The 17665-nt window shown below is 41.0% G+C and overlaps 1 protein-coding gene across 2 annotated transcripts; it reads left to right on the forward strand.

Annotated features, from left to right (window-relative positions):
* The first annotated feature begins 3151 nt into the window (after window positions 1-3151).
* On the forward strand, window positions 3152-14603 carry slc43a2b (solute carrier family 43 member 2b). 2 transcript variants are annotated; one of them, XM_010771303.1, is made up of 15 exons: window positions 3152-3216; window positions 4065-4365; window positions 6112-6406; window positions 6547-6602; window positions 6728-6804; window positions 8539-8631; window positions 8862-8995; window positions 9996-10186; window positions 10288-10431; window positions 10620-10637; window positions 11245-11377; window positions 11506-11638; window positions 13230-13303; window positions 13426-13549; window positions 13632-14603. In XM_010771303.1, exons 2-15 carry the CDS (start codon window positions 4206-4208, stop codon window positions 13791-13793), a joined length of 1794 nt encoding a protein of 597 aa, XP_010769605.1. In that variant the 5' UTR covers window positions 3152-3216; window positions 4065-4205; the 3' UTR covers window positions 13794-14603. The 2 variants fall into 2 exon arrangements, with proteins under 2 accessions (XP_010769605.1, XP_010769606.1); XM_010771304.1 differs by lacking the exon at window positions 10620-10637.
* The last annotated feature ends 3062 nt before the right edge of the window (window positions 14604-17665 follow it).

Consider the following 17665-nt stretch of genomic DNA (forward strand, 5'->3'; position numbering starts at 1 on the left):
TCACATACTTATGTAAATATAATACCTTGCTTTATATCTTGTTATTGTTAATTTGTCAATTCAACATGTATATTTTCTACTTTCTTGTCTTTTAATTTGTATGTACAATGCCAGGTCTTTTTATGCTGCTGCAACACAAACATTTCCCAAATTAGGATCTATAACGTTCTATCTTATCTTATCTTACCAGAGAATACAAAAATATTATAATTTCATATCAAAATAAAAATAAATCAATGGCTGTCTGGAACTGTTGACGATATGCAGTACTATCTACATTTCCCATACGCAATAGAATGGCTAGTTAAACATTAGTTTTGATGACATGAGTTGTAAAAAGGCAAAAACATGCACACAACTGGGATGGTCTTAGAATATTAGATACTGTATATAGTCAAGACTTTAGCAAAACCATTACATTCTCTTTTCTAGTTCAACATAGAAAAGGGAACAGCATGTGACAGGCTTGTTTTGTCTCTGATGTGATGTATTGGATGAGTAATGTGTTTTAAATCTTATCTATGTTTGCTTAGTTTGTATTGGGTGTAGGGAAATAAATGTGTCTTTTGTCAACTGTGACATTAGCATTTGTTGACTATATCAACTGAAATAAGCATGATATTCCATGGGAAATGTATTGTTTTAGTTATAACTCGTTTTAAGCCATAATTAGACCAAACAATATATATGAATTTGTGATTGAAAACAGTTGGTTATAAAACATGGTAGGCTTGTTATTCTGAATTTGTGAATTCTAAAATATAGCAAAATCGCAGAGATAAGATGGTTACTGAGGTTGGGAATTAACAGATATTCCAGTAAATCTCTGTAGCAAGATGTCATGGGCATAAAATGTTTCACCGTGAACTCATCATGACATAGCTATCTTGTATCTGGCGTCCTGTTGAACTTAAGTTCTGTTTCCTGTTGCAGCAATAGGAACTGAAGGCTCCTTAAGGACACTGCTGCTCTCGCTGGCTCTCTGCCTCATGGCTGTAGTTGGACTGCAATAATGAAGGGACTCTAACAATGCTTTGCTGTGTGTAACTTTGGTCATTTATGCAAACAAAAAATAATATCCAGGGACAAAATCACTGTTGTGTTTGAAGTTATGTATGTAAATATCAAGCAATTATCAGACCAACCGAAATATTTGAAGGGCTGTAAAATCCTGTATAAAGTTAAGGATTATTTTATTTCTTAGAATTAAGAAAGGCTATATAAGCATTTTATATTTATGGATTGTTTTTATGTTGCAGTTTGATGGCGTGTTGCACTGTGTTCGATGTTAACTTTTTAAAGCATAGCTGTACCAAAAGTGTGATCCATTTATGAATGTGCAAAATAAACACCTTGTTTATCTGTGGTTTGATACTCATGTGTCCTTTTTTATTTTAAGTGCTAGCATCAACAACAACCACAAGGTGGCGTTAATAATTTAAAAGTTGCCAAGAGAAGAGATCAATGACAACTCCTTTTTTCTTTTTCTGTGGCTCACAGGAAAATACAAAACTTGGTTCAAATATTTTTAAATGTTTTTACAACCCTTTATTGTAACCCTCCAGATGTTGGCAGAATATATATAAATATTCAGAATATGAAAAATCAGTGTTATACAGTGATGTAGCTACTGGTAGTTTAATAAAATTTCACTAAATCTTGTCCTTCATATCTGTTGCCTCATATAATGCATCTGATTATATCATTAACAGTTTTTAATTGGGTGCAGGAAATAAACACAGCACTAGTGATTAACTATGTGATCTGTGTGTTACTGTTTTGTGATGAATGTGTCACTAACTGACAAATCCGGGTGAATACATTCACTTGTAGCAACAGTTGGAGATCATTGATCAGTTAATGGCTGATACTCAACCATTGTGATTCGTTCATCTATGTTGTTTCAAATGGTCATTAACATGAATAGTTTAACAGGATGGCAGATTAAAAGCGAATTTGAATCACAGACCCTTGGAGATTGATCACTGTCACAGCACAATTTACGTTATCAGTGTTTAATCAGATTGGGTCTCTGTTGCTCACTCAATGAATTCTTTGCATATTGATTACAGTTTAAGGGCACTGCAAGTGGGCCAACTGGAAAACAGGTTTTGACTGATGATACGATCCCCACTTAAACATGATTTATCTACTTTCTTCCAGACCTACAAACAGGTAAAAGTGGTTACAATTGTCTAAGAGAGGGCACAAATAAAAAATAGAAAATTAAAAACTGAACGTCATTATAGCATAAAAGCTCATGTTAATTATTTCGATTTAAAAGGACATTCAACAGGCATTTTGTTAAACATGCAAATCTGGGTTAATGTCAATGCAGCAAAAATGATTTAATCTGAAAGATTTTGAGAAACGATTGCAAAACGTGTATTTTATAATAAATTAATTAATGTCATGTCACGTTTAACTGTAGTAGCTTGGTCTTTAGCATGTAAGAAAAAAAAGTGTTTTCCTTGCCCAATATTACTTCCTCTTATTTTTATAAAGCAAAAAAGATACCAGAAGATATTTGTCTTTTAAGAGGCAGGAATTCTGAGAATTCTGCCTTTTTAAAGTTATTTTCTAATCAAATCGATTTTGCTCTGTGGTAAACAAACGAAGCTCTTCCTCAAATTCCTCATTGTTGTTGTTTTTATGCAACAGACTTCAACCTCAGCAGATCATTTCCCGGTTAAAGCCACACATAACACAGTAAACACCAGTAAACATCTTACACAACGACTAAAACTGCTCCTGTCTCCTCTCCATCAATAGCAGTCATTGATCCGGACAACTGTTGATAGCTAGCAGTGACGCATCCTCCCCTATCTGCAAAATCCATTATGTTTTTCAACCGGACTTTGTTTGGCTTGATTAATCCTTTCCAGGTAAAGTGTTTTCGGACCTCCAATTGCACAATGACTTTGATAATACGTTGTTTTTTTTAAGCCTGTCATTCATAATAATAACATTTTTTGATGAACTACTAGCAAAAACTATAAAGGGCACATCAACTGACCTCCATTCAAGATTTTATTGTTACAGTAACATCGAGGCTTACAATGCTGTTGAGTGCTGGTTGGCTGAGGTGCAGACCTCAGACAGCCAACGGCCAATAGGGGGCGCCATGTGAGGATTGCCTGGGTATATAAATGTGGCTTTTCAAAGATAACCAGAGAGCAACAGGCGGTTTGGAGCTGGAGGGTGCTGCCTGGAGAGGTAAGGAAGTTTGTGATTTGCCTAGACATGTTACCTGTGATTCACTTAAGCATTTCATTATAGAAAACTGTTATTTAATTTAATAAAACACCAATATTCTGAAACAAGCTATCCATTATTATATTGCTGATCTATATTATTCAGCAGCCAACTTTTTTATTTCTTAATAGTGTAGCAGATTGTGTGTGTATGTACAGTATTGTGAGAGAGAGAGAGAGAAAGAGAAGAGAGAGAAGAGAGAGAGAGAGAGGGGGGGGGAGTTGGAGGTTTGAGCTGATTTGTTTATTGTTTGTCTGGCTGCTCCTTTATGTTTTGGATGCACCACAGTAATTGCAGAGGAGAGTTGCGGTTGGATGGGCCCGAGAGGACATGTTAGGGGGAGAGAAGGGGCCATGGGGTGAGGGCTCAGGGAGCGAGACCCATTTTTCTTTTCAAGTCCAGTTTGGACCAGTTTGTATTTTTTCCCAGCTAACAACTGAATCTCTGTAATGCAACAGTGGATGCTTCTTAAGTTTTGAGTGCCTAATGTGATGTAAGCTCTTTGTTCATGCAGCAGAGTGATGTAATGATCGTTGTACGAGCAGAGGAGTTAATCATTCACCAGCCATTGTTACTATTAGTTCATTTTGTTACAGTTACATTTGCTCTCCCCTGTGTCTGATGACATATGAATCACAAAGTTAAGAAACAGATATCACAGTTTCATTTTCTCTTCATTTCAGATGTGTGCAACCAGTATCATATCATGTTCGCTTTAGAGGCTTGTATCATTTGAGCTTATAAAAACGTTCCTGTCGTTAAGTTACAAGCAACAGTAAAACCTCCCCCTTCCTCTCTTCTCTTCACAGATAAGTGATCAGTGATTGTTCATCCTGAGCGTCAGACCGGGCTGTTCCTTCCTCTGTGGTGGTGGTGGACTCTCGGAACTCCACATTGCTGTCCTCTGGTTCCTCTTTTCTCTCGTCCTGTGATCTCTCTCAACCGCCACCATGAATCTGTCCCTGGCCACGGCGTTCGCCAGGCGCTGGTGGATGGCAGTGACGGCCATCATTGAGAATCTGCTCTTCTCTGCCGTGCTGTTGGGATGGGGATCACTCCTCATCATGTTGAAGTCAGAGGGTTTCTACTCTTACCTTTGCAACGAGGAAGGTGAGTCACAGGCTGCTTGCATTCCTCTCTCTTAACAAGTATGTCAGATTTCTTATCTGTCATTTGTTCCATCATGTGCCTTGATAGTAAAGGAAACCTTCATTTGTAAAGGCAAACAGTCTGGAGCATCTGCCTACATGAGTTTAAAGTGCAGAGCTTGTATGTGTCCTGTCTTTCTATATGGAGACAATGAGCTGTTAAATGTGGAATGCCAGTGAGGGCTGCCCTTACAGTCATTCAGTGTCATCACCAGTACTGAGGGCAAAAGAGTGAGCAAGGTTTTATTCACGATAGGTAACTTAATAGGCTGCTTTTTGGCTTCTTCCATTCTCCTTAAAGAATAAGTGTTTATCTGAAAGGGGCCCAGGTTGCTTTTTGAGGCCTCAGGAGACTAAACCTGATCAGTTAAATTAAAAAGAGAGCAGGGATGCAGGCTGGAAAAGTGTCCCAAAGTGAAAGAGAAAATTGAAGACACAGCAGATGAGAGGAATCTGATAAACGAACGAATGACGGACGGCATCGGCTGTCCTTTTGCCCTCATGCCTTCGTCTTCTCTTTTTCTTCGTATTCCTCTCTTCGAGCAAAGTCATGCAGCTGCTTTGTGTTTTGAAGTACAAAGGCCACACAATGCACACAAAGGCCCCAGTCAGGTCTTGAAAAGAAGAGAGTAAGCAAAAAATGGAATGTGAGAGAGGAATTAGGCCACACTTATCCTTTGGACCTGGATTTGTCCAGTAGGAGAATGTTTATACAACTTGTCTGGCATTGTCTTCCAATTCAACTTAATCTGCAAGTGGCGCAACTTGCTCTTGCTTGAACTTGAGACCCAATCAGCGTCGCTCAAAATTCAACCATAAACCTTCAATAACTCACAGCTAATTCGAGTCACGTTTACAGGCTATTCAAATATAGTGTAGTTAGTGATAATTGAGCTTCCTGGCTCGTGCCATAGACGTCTTATCTTGTTCTGATGACATAACAGGGAGAGGACCGCAGCACCAGCTCAGCGCTTTTCAAGCATGTGACATGTGATAGAGGAACACATTTTATGACCGGTAATATAAAAGCCTAAAGTCCACTGATAAAGAGAAGGGAGGGAAGTGAAGACTGATAGAAAAGTGATGAACAGTAGACAATTAGACCGCTGGGGGGGTTGGCAGTAAGAAATATGGTTGACAAAGAAAGAGAATGATGACGAAGCATACATGAGGCGAGAACAATGAGTTATGGTTAAAAGTGTCATTAAAAAGAGGAAATAAAGTCAATGTGCAAGTCAGCAAGCATCAGCAAGTCTTTGTTTCTGTAATAGACTTGACACTCAGTTAGGAAGCACGTCAGGGTGTTTCACACGGGGATCTCGTGCGTATACATCCCTTATGTGACAAAAAAGATGTCTGCTGGCTGAAAGGTACAAGGGATTATAATCCAGGCAGAATTGCTGCTTCCCTTTCTGCCTCACATGGACTTCTCCTGGACTGTACCTTGATCTCCTGGCAGGTTCTGACGATAATGTGTTTATTGCCACTGCTAGCGTATCACCTTTTGTCCCTTGCATTCCAACGTACTAATTAGTCTAAATAACATGAATAATTAACTTCTCTCAAACATTATGGGTGGCTTTTATGAGAATAAGTGAGTAGGTGTAAATACAACTTGCAATTTTCCACTTCAATACCCGCCCTGCTCTTTTTTTCTCCAACGTGTATTTTACCATTCGTTCTCTACCTATTTTCATTCTGTTCACAGGCAACAGTTCCATCTCCAATCTGTCCCTTCCCCTTGCCACTTCGGCACCCGATGACTATGCTGAATACTCTGAGAATGAGGCTGGCGTGGTTGGTCTGGGAGACGGGGTGGAGATGAGGCCCCTGGTGCCTATGGATGGGCCCCTGAAAATGAACGGTTGGCTGATTTGTAAAGAACAGGATGAGATGCTGAACCTGGCGTTCACAGTGGGCTCCTTCCTGCTCTCGGCCATCACCCTGCCCCTGGGGATCGTCATGGATAAATACGGGCCTCGCAATCTCAGACTGTTGGGCAGGTAAGAAAGGAGAGCGGAAACTATGCAAACTAACCTCGATGTTCTTTCTTTTTTACAGTAATTATGTGAAAACAGGTTAATTAACTTAGGTTTTCTGCTAATTTAACTTAATGCTGTGACTTTTCTTCATTTATTTTCAGCATGTGTTTCGCATTCTCCTGTCTACTCATTGCTTATGGATCCTACAATCCAAATGGTAAGTCGGCCGGAACAGTACTCGGGCTGATGTGTATTTTCCTTCACTGTATTTGAAACAATGAACAGTAGTTTGGATGTTGAGAAAGTCACTCATGAGCTAACATATTTGTCATTCATTTGCAGAACTGTCGGTCCTTATCTTCATTGCCCTGACTTTCAATGGCTTTGGGGGCATGTGTATGACCTTCACCTCTCTCACAGTAAGTGTATACATGTTGTGTGTGTCTTGTAATCCTCCTGATCACTTTGGGAGTGACTCAATGTTTCATTATCACTTTCCACTGCATCCATTAGTGTGCCTTAACAAGAACATCGTCGAAACTATTGAGGATCTGCAACGCTCTTCACTTTACCATGAAGACCCTGCATACCCTAGATTCAGACCTTTACGTGTTAAGACAACTGATGCTCTTCATGGTTCCCAGGAAAAAACAACCCCTCAACATTCCTTTGCCTTGTCCCCATTGTTGTTCTTCATCTTCCTGTCCCCTCCTCTTGTCATCAGCTCAGCCTTACAGTGACTAACATGGGAGTCCTGTGCTGTACCATGGTGATGCTGCTCACTAGAGAGGGGCTCTTATCCAGTAAATCTCCAAATAAATGCCCCTTTTCTATACCACCACAGGCTGTAACTGTGATGTACATCTCCTATGTGGTATTTGTTGCATCATACTAAAGCCCCCATTAGACCTAAATGTCAGTGATGTAATAAAACCTTAATTTAGGGCTTTGTTTGCTCCCACAGTCCGTACATTAAACCACATTCCCCCCGCCAACTTCCATACCGTCTCCTTCACAACCTGATAATGTATATAGTAAAAGTCTTAGTGTTGGGTTAATCATTAGACACTATGCTGTTCCTCGAGTCCTTGATCATGACTGCACCTCAGACCTACAGGCATTTATTCTCAGTTGTTAGGTAATAATCAGCTGGCTCCGTGCCAATGTCAGATGTCAGGCTGCTAAGGAAACCGGTATCTCTAACAATCGCTTTTTCTCAGAACTCCTTGAGATATTGCTGGGAAATATAAACTGGGTGCTTCAATGAGCATTCTTAATGCCTAATTTAGCACACACACAGCACATTTTTTTTTTCCTTAGCTTCCCCAGTCTTGTAATTGGATGTGCTTGTTGTTGTTCAGTCTCTTGAAAACCGAACAGCCTGTGGAGGCCTTTGTGTTTGGATGTTTTTCCACCCACTGTCTCCTGCGTCCTCTGTTTTTCCTCACAGCTCTCTTTTCTCTGTGCTCAAACGGGAGCATAGCATGTAAAAAACAGAGAAAATGTCACCTCACCTCAGTCACCCCTTCTGTCTCGATAGCGCTGTGTTTGTGTTGTGTGTTTGACAGCTGTGTGTGTAATGTGATGCTGTTTCATGTTGTTTTTACGTAGGCTTCATGTCACTTTGTTGTGATTTACTTCTTTTGATGTCTGCTTGTTAATTGGTTCCCGCTGTCCTCTCTGCCCCCGTGTCTGTAGGCGGCGCCATCCTCATTTGTCCCCATTCTGTCCCTGGTCTCAGTGCAGTCACTCTGCAGCTGAGACCACTGCGTTCATGGCCGAGCAGATGGCCTAACCTTTATACCTACATACACAATGGAATAAACATAATCTGCTTGCAAATTACTGCAAGAACTTGAAACACCAGTGTGAATGATTTAGGGGGATTTATCGGAAATGGACTATCCTAATCACCGGAAACTAAGAGAGTGTTTTAATGAGCTTGGAATGGGCCCTTCTTGCCTACATAATGTGAAGGTCCTTGTCACGTAGACCGCCATATTGTACCGCTGTCTTTTTTTCTAAAGTAGCCCAGAATGGACAAACACTGTCTCTATAGAAGGCCAATCTGCAACCACTGCTAAAAGCTCTTTAATTCTAGAGTATAGTATAAACAGGTTGTAACGATGTCTCTTTTCCTCTCCTCCCTCTAGCTTCCTAACATGTTTGGTGACCTCCGTTCCACCTTCATCGCCCTGATGATTGGCTCCTATGCCTCCTCCGCTGTCACCTTCCCTGGTGTCAAGGTAACAAAGATAACCATTTTTCGTAAAGATTTTGTTTTTTCCATACTGCTTTCCTTACTATATGCAACATTTTGCTTTTTACATTAGCTGTCCTCACTCTTGAATGCACTGTGCAACTATATTTTATAAATGTAGTGGATTGAGAAGCCTAAGCAGTCCTTTGATTGCATTGCAGTTTCTGTTGCCTCATCTGTTTTTTCTATTGATTGGTCATGCCTTTGTGTTCACAGGTTATCTACGACCTCGGCATACCCTTCATCACTATCCTGGTGGTGTGGGCTGCCTGTGCTGGACTGGTCTTCTTGAACTGCTTCATGAACTGGCCACTGGAGCCGTTCCCATCACCAGAGGACATGGACTACAAGTAAGTACAACAGATCAAATTGACTGTAGAAAGTTGACAACATAAACGCTCCCTTAAAAACAAGAACATTAGCAAACATGTGTCACCAACTGTACTGTGTGTAGGTGCCATCTATGGTAACATTATGCATTGAACTTAAAGGGGACCTATCATGCTATATTTGAATAATATAGTGTAGGACCATACCTATATAAGGCATATTTATACTTTTTATTTTTCAAAATACCAAACAGATCATGCATTTTAGCCATTCCTCATTTCGCTCAATTTAACACTGTCTTTGCATGGGCTGATTCTGTGAGAACAGCACCATCTACAGGCCTGGCATATGTACTACAGCGTCTCCAGCGCTTTGGAACGGCAATGTCCGTGGCTGTCTCCTCCTGATTGGTGGAGTTGGCCCAATAGCCGTAGCGCCACTTCTGTGACGTCATAGAAGTGTTCAAATCTGGATCAGTCTGTATCAGATCCGTTGCAGCCCCTTTTTATAAGATTTGGGTATGGAGGAAAATAGAGAGGGTTGTGTTTTCTGACACTTGGTGAGTTCCCTGGAACACCGGGGACACATATTCATGTATAAAAGACGTACAAAAATGCATTTTGCATGATAGGTCCCCTTTAAACATTGGCAAGTCTCTATTTGTTTAAGTATAACAAAAATAGTCGGACATAAGTGACAGCAGGCTAAAATATGGAGTTCTCGACATCATTGACACTGTTTGACCAATACTGATGTAAGATGTGCAGTGTAATGCTGCCAGGTTAAAGTCTGCTGATGATTAACTCCTGTGTAAATCCTTGTAAATTAAAATGAGACCTTGTTTAGCATAACACGTTTCCAGTTGAGTGATTCATGAATGTCACCATTTTCTCTTTATGATATTAACTTTTTTCTTTCCTTTTCCTCAATTTCCTACTCGACTCTCCTCTGTCCTCCCTCTCACACTGTCCTCTTCTCTCATCGTATTCCTCTTCATCCCCTTCTCCTGTGCTTTCTCAGTGTGAAGATTAAGTTCAGCTGGCTGGGCTTCGACCATAAAATCACAGGGAAGCAGTTCTACAAACAGGTGACCACCGTGGGCCGGCGTCTCAGCGTGAGCAACAGCATCAAGCAGAAGGAACTGGCCATAACTGACGGAAACAAGCTCTGCCTCTCTACCATGGACCTGGAACTGCAAAGCAAAGACGAGTGTAAGAGTTCAGAAATCAACGCAATGTTTGCCCCTTGTTTTGTGTATCTCACTTGATTGCGTATTGTTAACAATTGTGTTTTTTCCATTTCTCCTCTGCAGCCCAGTCCTTCTTGAAAACCATCTCCAGCACGATGTTCATGCTCAGTCTGGTGACCATGTGTGTCACTCAGCTCCGTCTCTTGTTCTACATGGGAGCCATGAACAGCGTCCTGGAGTCACTCAGCGATGGAGACCTCAACACAGGTATGTGGCTCTGCTTATGGTTTGAGTATTTCTCTATGTCTTTGTGTTTCGATGTACTAGAAAACGTTTTTGTTTGATTTTTCTTTATCTTGAATCATGTTTTTTCTTTGCCTTATGACATATGCTATATGGTTCTTATTCATGTCATAAATGCATCTGGACTTCAATGGTTTTATTTGTATTTTCAGTGGAAAGAATGGAAGTCGGTAAGACTAAAAGCGTATAGTTGTATCAGTAGATTAGCAGATTGTTACTAATAAACTGACTATAATTAGAACTTAACCTCTAGAATTGTGTAGGTTTGCATCACAATAATAAATCCACTATATCTTGCTTTTCTCATAGCTAGTTTGTTTTTTCATTTGCCCTTGCCTGTTGCCCATGTCAATAACCCAGTCCTTCAGCTGTCATTCAGCTTTAATCTGAAACTACCATTTGTTCTACTCATTAACTAGCTTTCCCCGAAGCAACAGCAAAAAGCATTCATCCTATGAGTTTCACATGACTCGGTTTCATTTATCATTACTCCCCTGGCCATAAATCCCCTCATAATGGCATCATATTGACTTTTAAGAAGCTGTTTTCTCCATATCCACTGTTGTTTCACTTCACATGGCTCCAGCACCTATGACTAATGATTAACTGTACCATCATAGTGATTAACCAGGTAGAACAAGGTCCTGAAGACATCTGATAAACTAGTTATATTTCAACCATGACCTCTGATAACCTCAACTTTATTTTTTCTAATTTTTTATCATTCGTTGCACTCTTTTTTTAAACCTTTTTGTCCTCATTCTTACCCTCTCTCAGTGGGTCTGTACTCCTCCATCTTCGGTATTATGCAGCTGCTTTGCCTGATGACCACTCCTGTGATTGGTCAGATTATGGACTGGAAGCTAAAGGAGTGTGATGAAGGAGAGGACGAAAAGGAACCCTGCAGCAAGTGAGTCACTTGTTCCTGAACTCTCTCCATGTATAGGTCCAGAAACTGCTCCATGAACCACAAGATGAACCCTGTGTCACGCCTAATTTTCTGATTTCTCTTTTGATCTTTCTCATTTTGACCATTAGCGGGGGGAAGACAAAAAAGCGAAGAGACAAAAAGACACAGAAGGTGACCAATGCCCTGCGAGCTTTCGTCCTCACAAACGTCCTTCTAGTAGGGTTTGGGATCACCAGTCTGATACCCAATCTCCCCGTACAGGTGAGTGATCCACTTTAGTCAAAGTCAAAGTCAACTTTATAGTCAATATTTCAGTTTGTGTGTACAGACAGAGATCGAAATACCGTTTCCGACAAGTCCGAATACCAGTGGCGGCTGGTGGAAAATATTTTTGGTGGGGCTATGGAAATGGTGACCAAACCATACTAGGGCGGTGAGAAATGACCCCTTAAATTATGACTTCTGGTGATGTTAGAGGGGGGGGAGTGGGATAATCCATAATCTTCAGTGTGGTTAGCTATGAATCTTCCTAAACTGTGCAACAGTACAGTAGGCCCACACAAACTGCAGAACACTGGTGCTTTGGGAACAGTCAAATTATTTAATTCCCATTTAAAATCAGGAGACTAAATACGAACATTATGTGTGTGTGTGTGTGTGTGTGTGTGTGTGTGTGTGTGTGTGTGTGTGTGTGTGTGTGTGTGTGTGTGTGTCATACTTGCCAACCCCCCGATTTTCGCACCGATTTCTGACAAAATCAGTTTTACTCACGACTGTTTCCACTGTGACTTTAATACAGCTACACCATTGTTTGGTTTCCATGGTAGCGCGTCTCTTTAGCAGCGCGCGCAACTCAAAGTCTGAGAGGGTGAGGAAGATGAAAACTGAACAAGAATCGACAACTCGACCCTCTGATCACTCCTTTCCTGTAAAATACAGGTCCAGCCCACACATATGCTCCATGGTGCCACAGGCATTGCCATTACAACTACAATAAGCATGTAAATGTTAATCTACGGCTCCGGCGATCCACTGGCACCGGAGTCTACGCCTGCAGACAACTACTGTAGCGTCACCTTGGATACGAGTCCAAACAACTCACAGACACACAGGCCAGGGCGCTGAAAGGGCGCCCTTTGAGCATCAGATCTGACGACGCTGATTGGCTGAAATTATGTTTCGGCGGCATAGTTTACAGATAGCAACATTCAGCTTGTTGGCTGCTGCTGCTCTGGCTGAGGGCTCCTTTCTACCGCCCGGACGAGAGAGGGTAATGATACACGCTGCGGCCAGCCAGGAAACATGTGACTTATTAGTAACTTTAGACATCGTAAAACAATTTTGAACGAGATATTATTGTAGATTATACATTTTACTGATACCAACTAATATTTACCTTGTTCATTAAAAAAAAAAAAAAAACATGTGGGAAGAGGGGGGGCGGCGCCCCTAGCGCCCCTATGGGCCGGCCGCCACTGCCGAATACAAAAAACTGTCAGAGAAACACCAAATCCAAATGTGCTTCAGACTTGCAAACATTTAGAAATATTAGTATTTGTATATTTTAAGTGTTTTAATTCAGTTTAGTAATTTGTGAATGTAACAGCAAATGGGAAACAAGTCTGGATCTGTTTTCCTACCATCTTTTTTTAGCTTAGCATGTACTTAAATTCTGTTACCTTTGAACCAGTCCTAGATGTTTCCTGTCTTTATGCTAAGCTAAGCTACCTGGCTCTAGCCTCTCCTCTCCCTCTCAAATGCAAAGGGTTGAACTATTCCTTAAAGACCCTCCTCAACCTTTTGACTGAAAGATAATAAATATTGATCCCTATACCATTTATTCTTTCCTCAGATTGTCTCATTCGTTTTACACACTGTGGTGAGAGGATTCATTCACTCTGCTGTTGGTGGCCTCTATGCTGCTGTGTAAGTCTCATAATACACACAGACACACACAAAACACAAATTCATCATCATCACTTTTTTTTTCTGAATACGGGTGTAGCTTTAAACTAAAAAACAAAATGTCCTTGCTTCTGTCTCTGCAGGTACCCCTCCTCTCAGTTTGGCAGTCTAACGGGTATGCAGTCCCTGGTCAGTGCTGTGTTTTCTTTACTGCAGCAACCCCTGTTTCTGTGGATGATGGGACCCCTGGAGGGAGACCCCTTCTGGGTATGAATGGACACACAAACACACTCTCAGACTCTCACAAATGAAACCTTCAGGCATGGCTAATTCTGATTTTGTCCCACAGGTCAACATTGGACTCCTTGTTATCAGCATGCTGGGCTTCTTGCTGCCTCTCTACCTGATGTGGTACAGACGGACGCTCCACAAAGAGCAGCTGCAGAGAGAGGACAACGCCAAGATCTACTTAAGGATCAACGGCAGCGACATACCCGAGGCCTACGTCTAGAGAAAAGCAAAGGACAGCAGATGATTTTTACTGAAAAACATTTGCAGCCCAGTAATGCGTGCATACATTCACATGCAAAAGGACAACTACAAATCTTAACTTCTAGAATATAAAATGTCAACCAATTGCATATTCTACAACAAGTACACATACAAACAGACTGACAAATCTGTTATTCCCATGAAGATAAAGAGACGATGTCGTCAAACTAACAATTCAGTTGGACAGTCGCTTTGGAGGACAGTGAAACGTGGAGGGAAAAAAGAAGAAACAAGAGGAAAGACTGTGAAAGGAAAGAGGCATAAGCCCTCTGTATTCCCCCCAATCCTCTGACTTTTCTTTTTATTCCCTCTTCTCTGAGCGGCACATTAGTGAAGCTCTGTTCCACATAACAGTGCTTTAATTTTCCCTGTATGAGCGAAAAAATGAACAGGAGTTTTTTTGAATCTCCTGAATATCCCCCTGTGACACTAACAAGACAGCTTGTTGTCACCATTATTTGTGAGTGATTCCAATTTTATGAATCTTTTTTTTTGTATATGTTGACTTTAAATCATCCTGATTGTAAATTCCATAACCTGTCTTTTCCTCAACTGGATTTTTTGGAGAGATGGTGTGAGATAAGAGTGGACTAAATGGCATCAATAAGCGACAGCATGGAGAGGTTGATGTTTCTCGGGCGAATACAAAAGAGACTCATCAATAATGCATCTAATTATAGTAAAACACTACTGTAGCTTATGGCGCATTTCCACTGCAGCGGGTAGCCCCGTTTAAGCGTCCTTAATCGTCCTCAAGCGGCCAGGCCACTGTTTGGTGGCCTTTCCATATAGCGTAGCACCGGCTAGCGGGTACTTTTTCCCTCTTTTTTCCGGCCCCATAAAATCGTGGTTCTATCAGGCCAGGGCCAGGGCTGAACTAGTGACGTCAACACTCTCGACTGCTGATTGGTCAGAGAGAATCATCACAAGATGATATATGTTTATATCTAGAAGCAAGCTTGCAGAATTTTTATACACAGCATGTTTGTAAACGGAGGAGCTACAAAAATGTCAAAGAAAAGCACACCGTGGTCGACCGAGGAGGTGAAGACGTTCCTACATCTCATTGGGGATGATAAAATCCAGCGGGATGTGAAAGTGTTCNGTTTGTAAACGGAGGAGCTACAAAAATGTCAAAGAAAAGCACACCGTGGTCGACCGAGGAGGTGAAGACGTTCCTACATCTCATTGGCCAAAAAAAAGCCGATCGCCCCGCCTACACTGCGTTGCTACCCCAGGTCCTAAACTGTAATGTGAATGCGCCACGGCCTCGGACGGCCAGCGAGGCAGCCCGAGGCCTGAGCGAGGACGCTTAGGGACGCTTAAACGGGGCAGTGGAAATGTGCCATTAGAGTATACTTGAGAATAGGAGGAATGTCAGTATTTTATGGGCTGTATTCTGTAAGAAGGACTTTAAACAAACTGCGGTATGTTTTGCTAAATGCAAAATGTTATTGTATGTTTAGAGTATTTATTTTATTGCATGCTTTATTTAGTTTTCTTTTTCTATGTTAGGTTTATCAGGATGCCTTTTAAATAAACGTCCATGTAAGAGAGACGAACATTTTTACACATATCAGTAAAAATAGTTTTCCACTTCTTCTTCAGGTTTATCATTCAGATGCCTTATCTTGAGTCAGTATTTCTAACTACTTTTCAGCACTTTATACCCTGTTAACCTCTTTAAATTTCACACACATTATCTAATTTCAGCACTTCTCTCATGATGCCTCTCTACAAAAATAGTCCCTCCTCCTTTCACATGTGTATTTATTTCATTTTACATTCATTTTTCCACAATACATTTCATCATGTATTTAAAATGTGCTGTGCATGCGACAAGTCACTATGTCCCATTCGGGGTTGTTCGCATAGAGCTAGATTATGTAGAGATGTTTGTTTTGCAGGTGTTCCTGTTTTAAAATGGAAAAGCTGTGGGGACTAATAAAGATGAGTTGATATCTTTTCCTTTTTGTTCTATTTTTTTCATTGCTTTCCATACAAAGCTGTTTCTTTGATATTCTTGACGGGTCACAGAAAAAGCTATTAACAAAGTAATCTAGGGCCTGGGGCGATTCGTTTGTTTTTTAATCTACAGGACCCTTTTTATAGATGCATGATTGTTTTTCTGCTTCTAAAACTACCCCTTACACAATATTCTAAACAATGCCACTGCTAAATTGGGTAGTCATAAATCAGTTTGCAACTTGTTATTATAACAAATTAAGCTTTTGATTTGGAACTCAGATTTTACAAGCGACACTTTTTGATTTTTAAAATGATCAATTTGTGCCTGTATTTGAAGTCCGAGTTTATAGGAAATTTTACAAAAAAAGCGTCAAGAAAAAAATAATTGCTGATTCAGTTTATAGGTTTTCCTGCTACGAACCAGCAGAGGCCAGTATTGGCAGTGTGAGCCACCACTATTGAATAAATAAACATGTTTGCCTTATTTTTAGGCCTTATTTACTTTTAAAACAGAATTGTTTTTTCAACTTTTGATAAACAAACAGCAGTATTTTTTAGTCACACTGACATTAAAAATAATTTTCCACACATTTAAACCACACCTGTAGGATTATAGACAATGATGTTGTCTTGAGACTCATTTAAAATATCAACACATTCCCGCATAATTCCACCATTTCATTATGTTAAGTTTATCCAGAAATCCCCCACATATAAAAATCCTAATTTGCTTGAACCTCAGTGTTTAAGGACAGGGTGTCTACTGCCTCCATGTTCCCCATGAACCTTGTTCAGAGGTGAGATTACTGGAGTAATTCAGAGCAGTTTTTCCACCAGATGTTCCCGGTAAACTCTCACTACATGTTTGGTTTGACCAGACCTGCCAGCACTCCGTTCTGACATTTGAAACTAAACACTCCAGTAGATGGTTATTATTTGATACCCCTACACACATGAGAATAGATCTGACAATGTCACACACACATCAGGGACTGTGGCTCCTGGAGATCTGATGCTTCTGCTGCTGCTGATGGTGAAGCAACTGTTGGCTGGCTGGCAGACCCCTGTGATTTGTTCAGGTACACAGTTCAAAGGGGCAACATGAGACCACTGCCATATACAGTCACTCAGAAAGTATACGGAGCAGCATGTTATGTTGAACAATTTAAGGAAGGGTATCCAAAATACTCTTTCAGAAGCAGTATGACAGATAGGTACTGTAGATGGACAGATAGATATAGATCGATGGATGGATTGTAGCCTTCAGGAGGTAACAGGTCAGCATCCTATCCAGAAGAGAACACAGAGGAATGATAAGCGGATATTGGCAGACGGATACAGATGCGCTATAAATACAGCAGCAGTGCACTGTTACATAATTTTAGACTCACACACACGCACTCACATCCCTATATCTCCGGGACTTGGGGCTGGATTAGGGACCTGTGATGCCCTGTCATCGCATCACGCGTCAACACAATCTTACAGACCTGTGGGTGGTGGAATAAGTCGTGGTCAGGGACCTGCAGCGAGAAAATCCTGTGTGGATGTCTAAGGATGACGGCACGAGCTCCACGTTTTTTTTTAGCGAAACACCACGTCATACATGTATTTGAAATTTAGAGTAATGTAAAACATCAATGGCAGATATCTATAGTGGACAGGGGTGGGTTTGGGCATTTCTGGAGGAAGATAATCACATTAGATGCAGGGACTTTGTTTGGAAGGGTTTACAGAGATGACGCACCGTGCGTCTGTGCCAGCGGTGGTGGTCCCTGTGTCGTGCGCATTTATACTCGAATAACTATGCTGCTACGTCAGAGGGCGTGATGATGACGCAGAGGGTGAAGCACTGAAGAAAAA

The sequence above is a fragment of the Notothenia coriiceps genome, unplaced genomic scaffold (genome assembly GCF_000735185.1).
Source record: "Notothenia coriiceps isolate Sejong01 unplaced genomic scaffold, NC01 NC01_scaffold00009814, whole genome shotgun sequence".
NCBI lineage: Eukaryota > Metazoa > Chordata > Actinopteri > Perciformes > Nototheniidae > Notothenia > Notothenia coriiceps.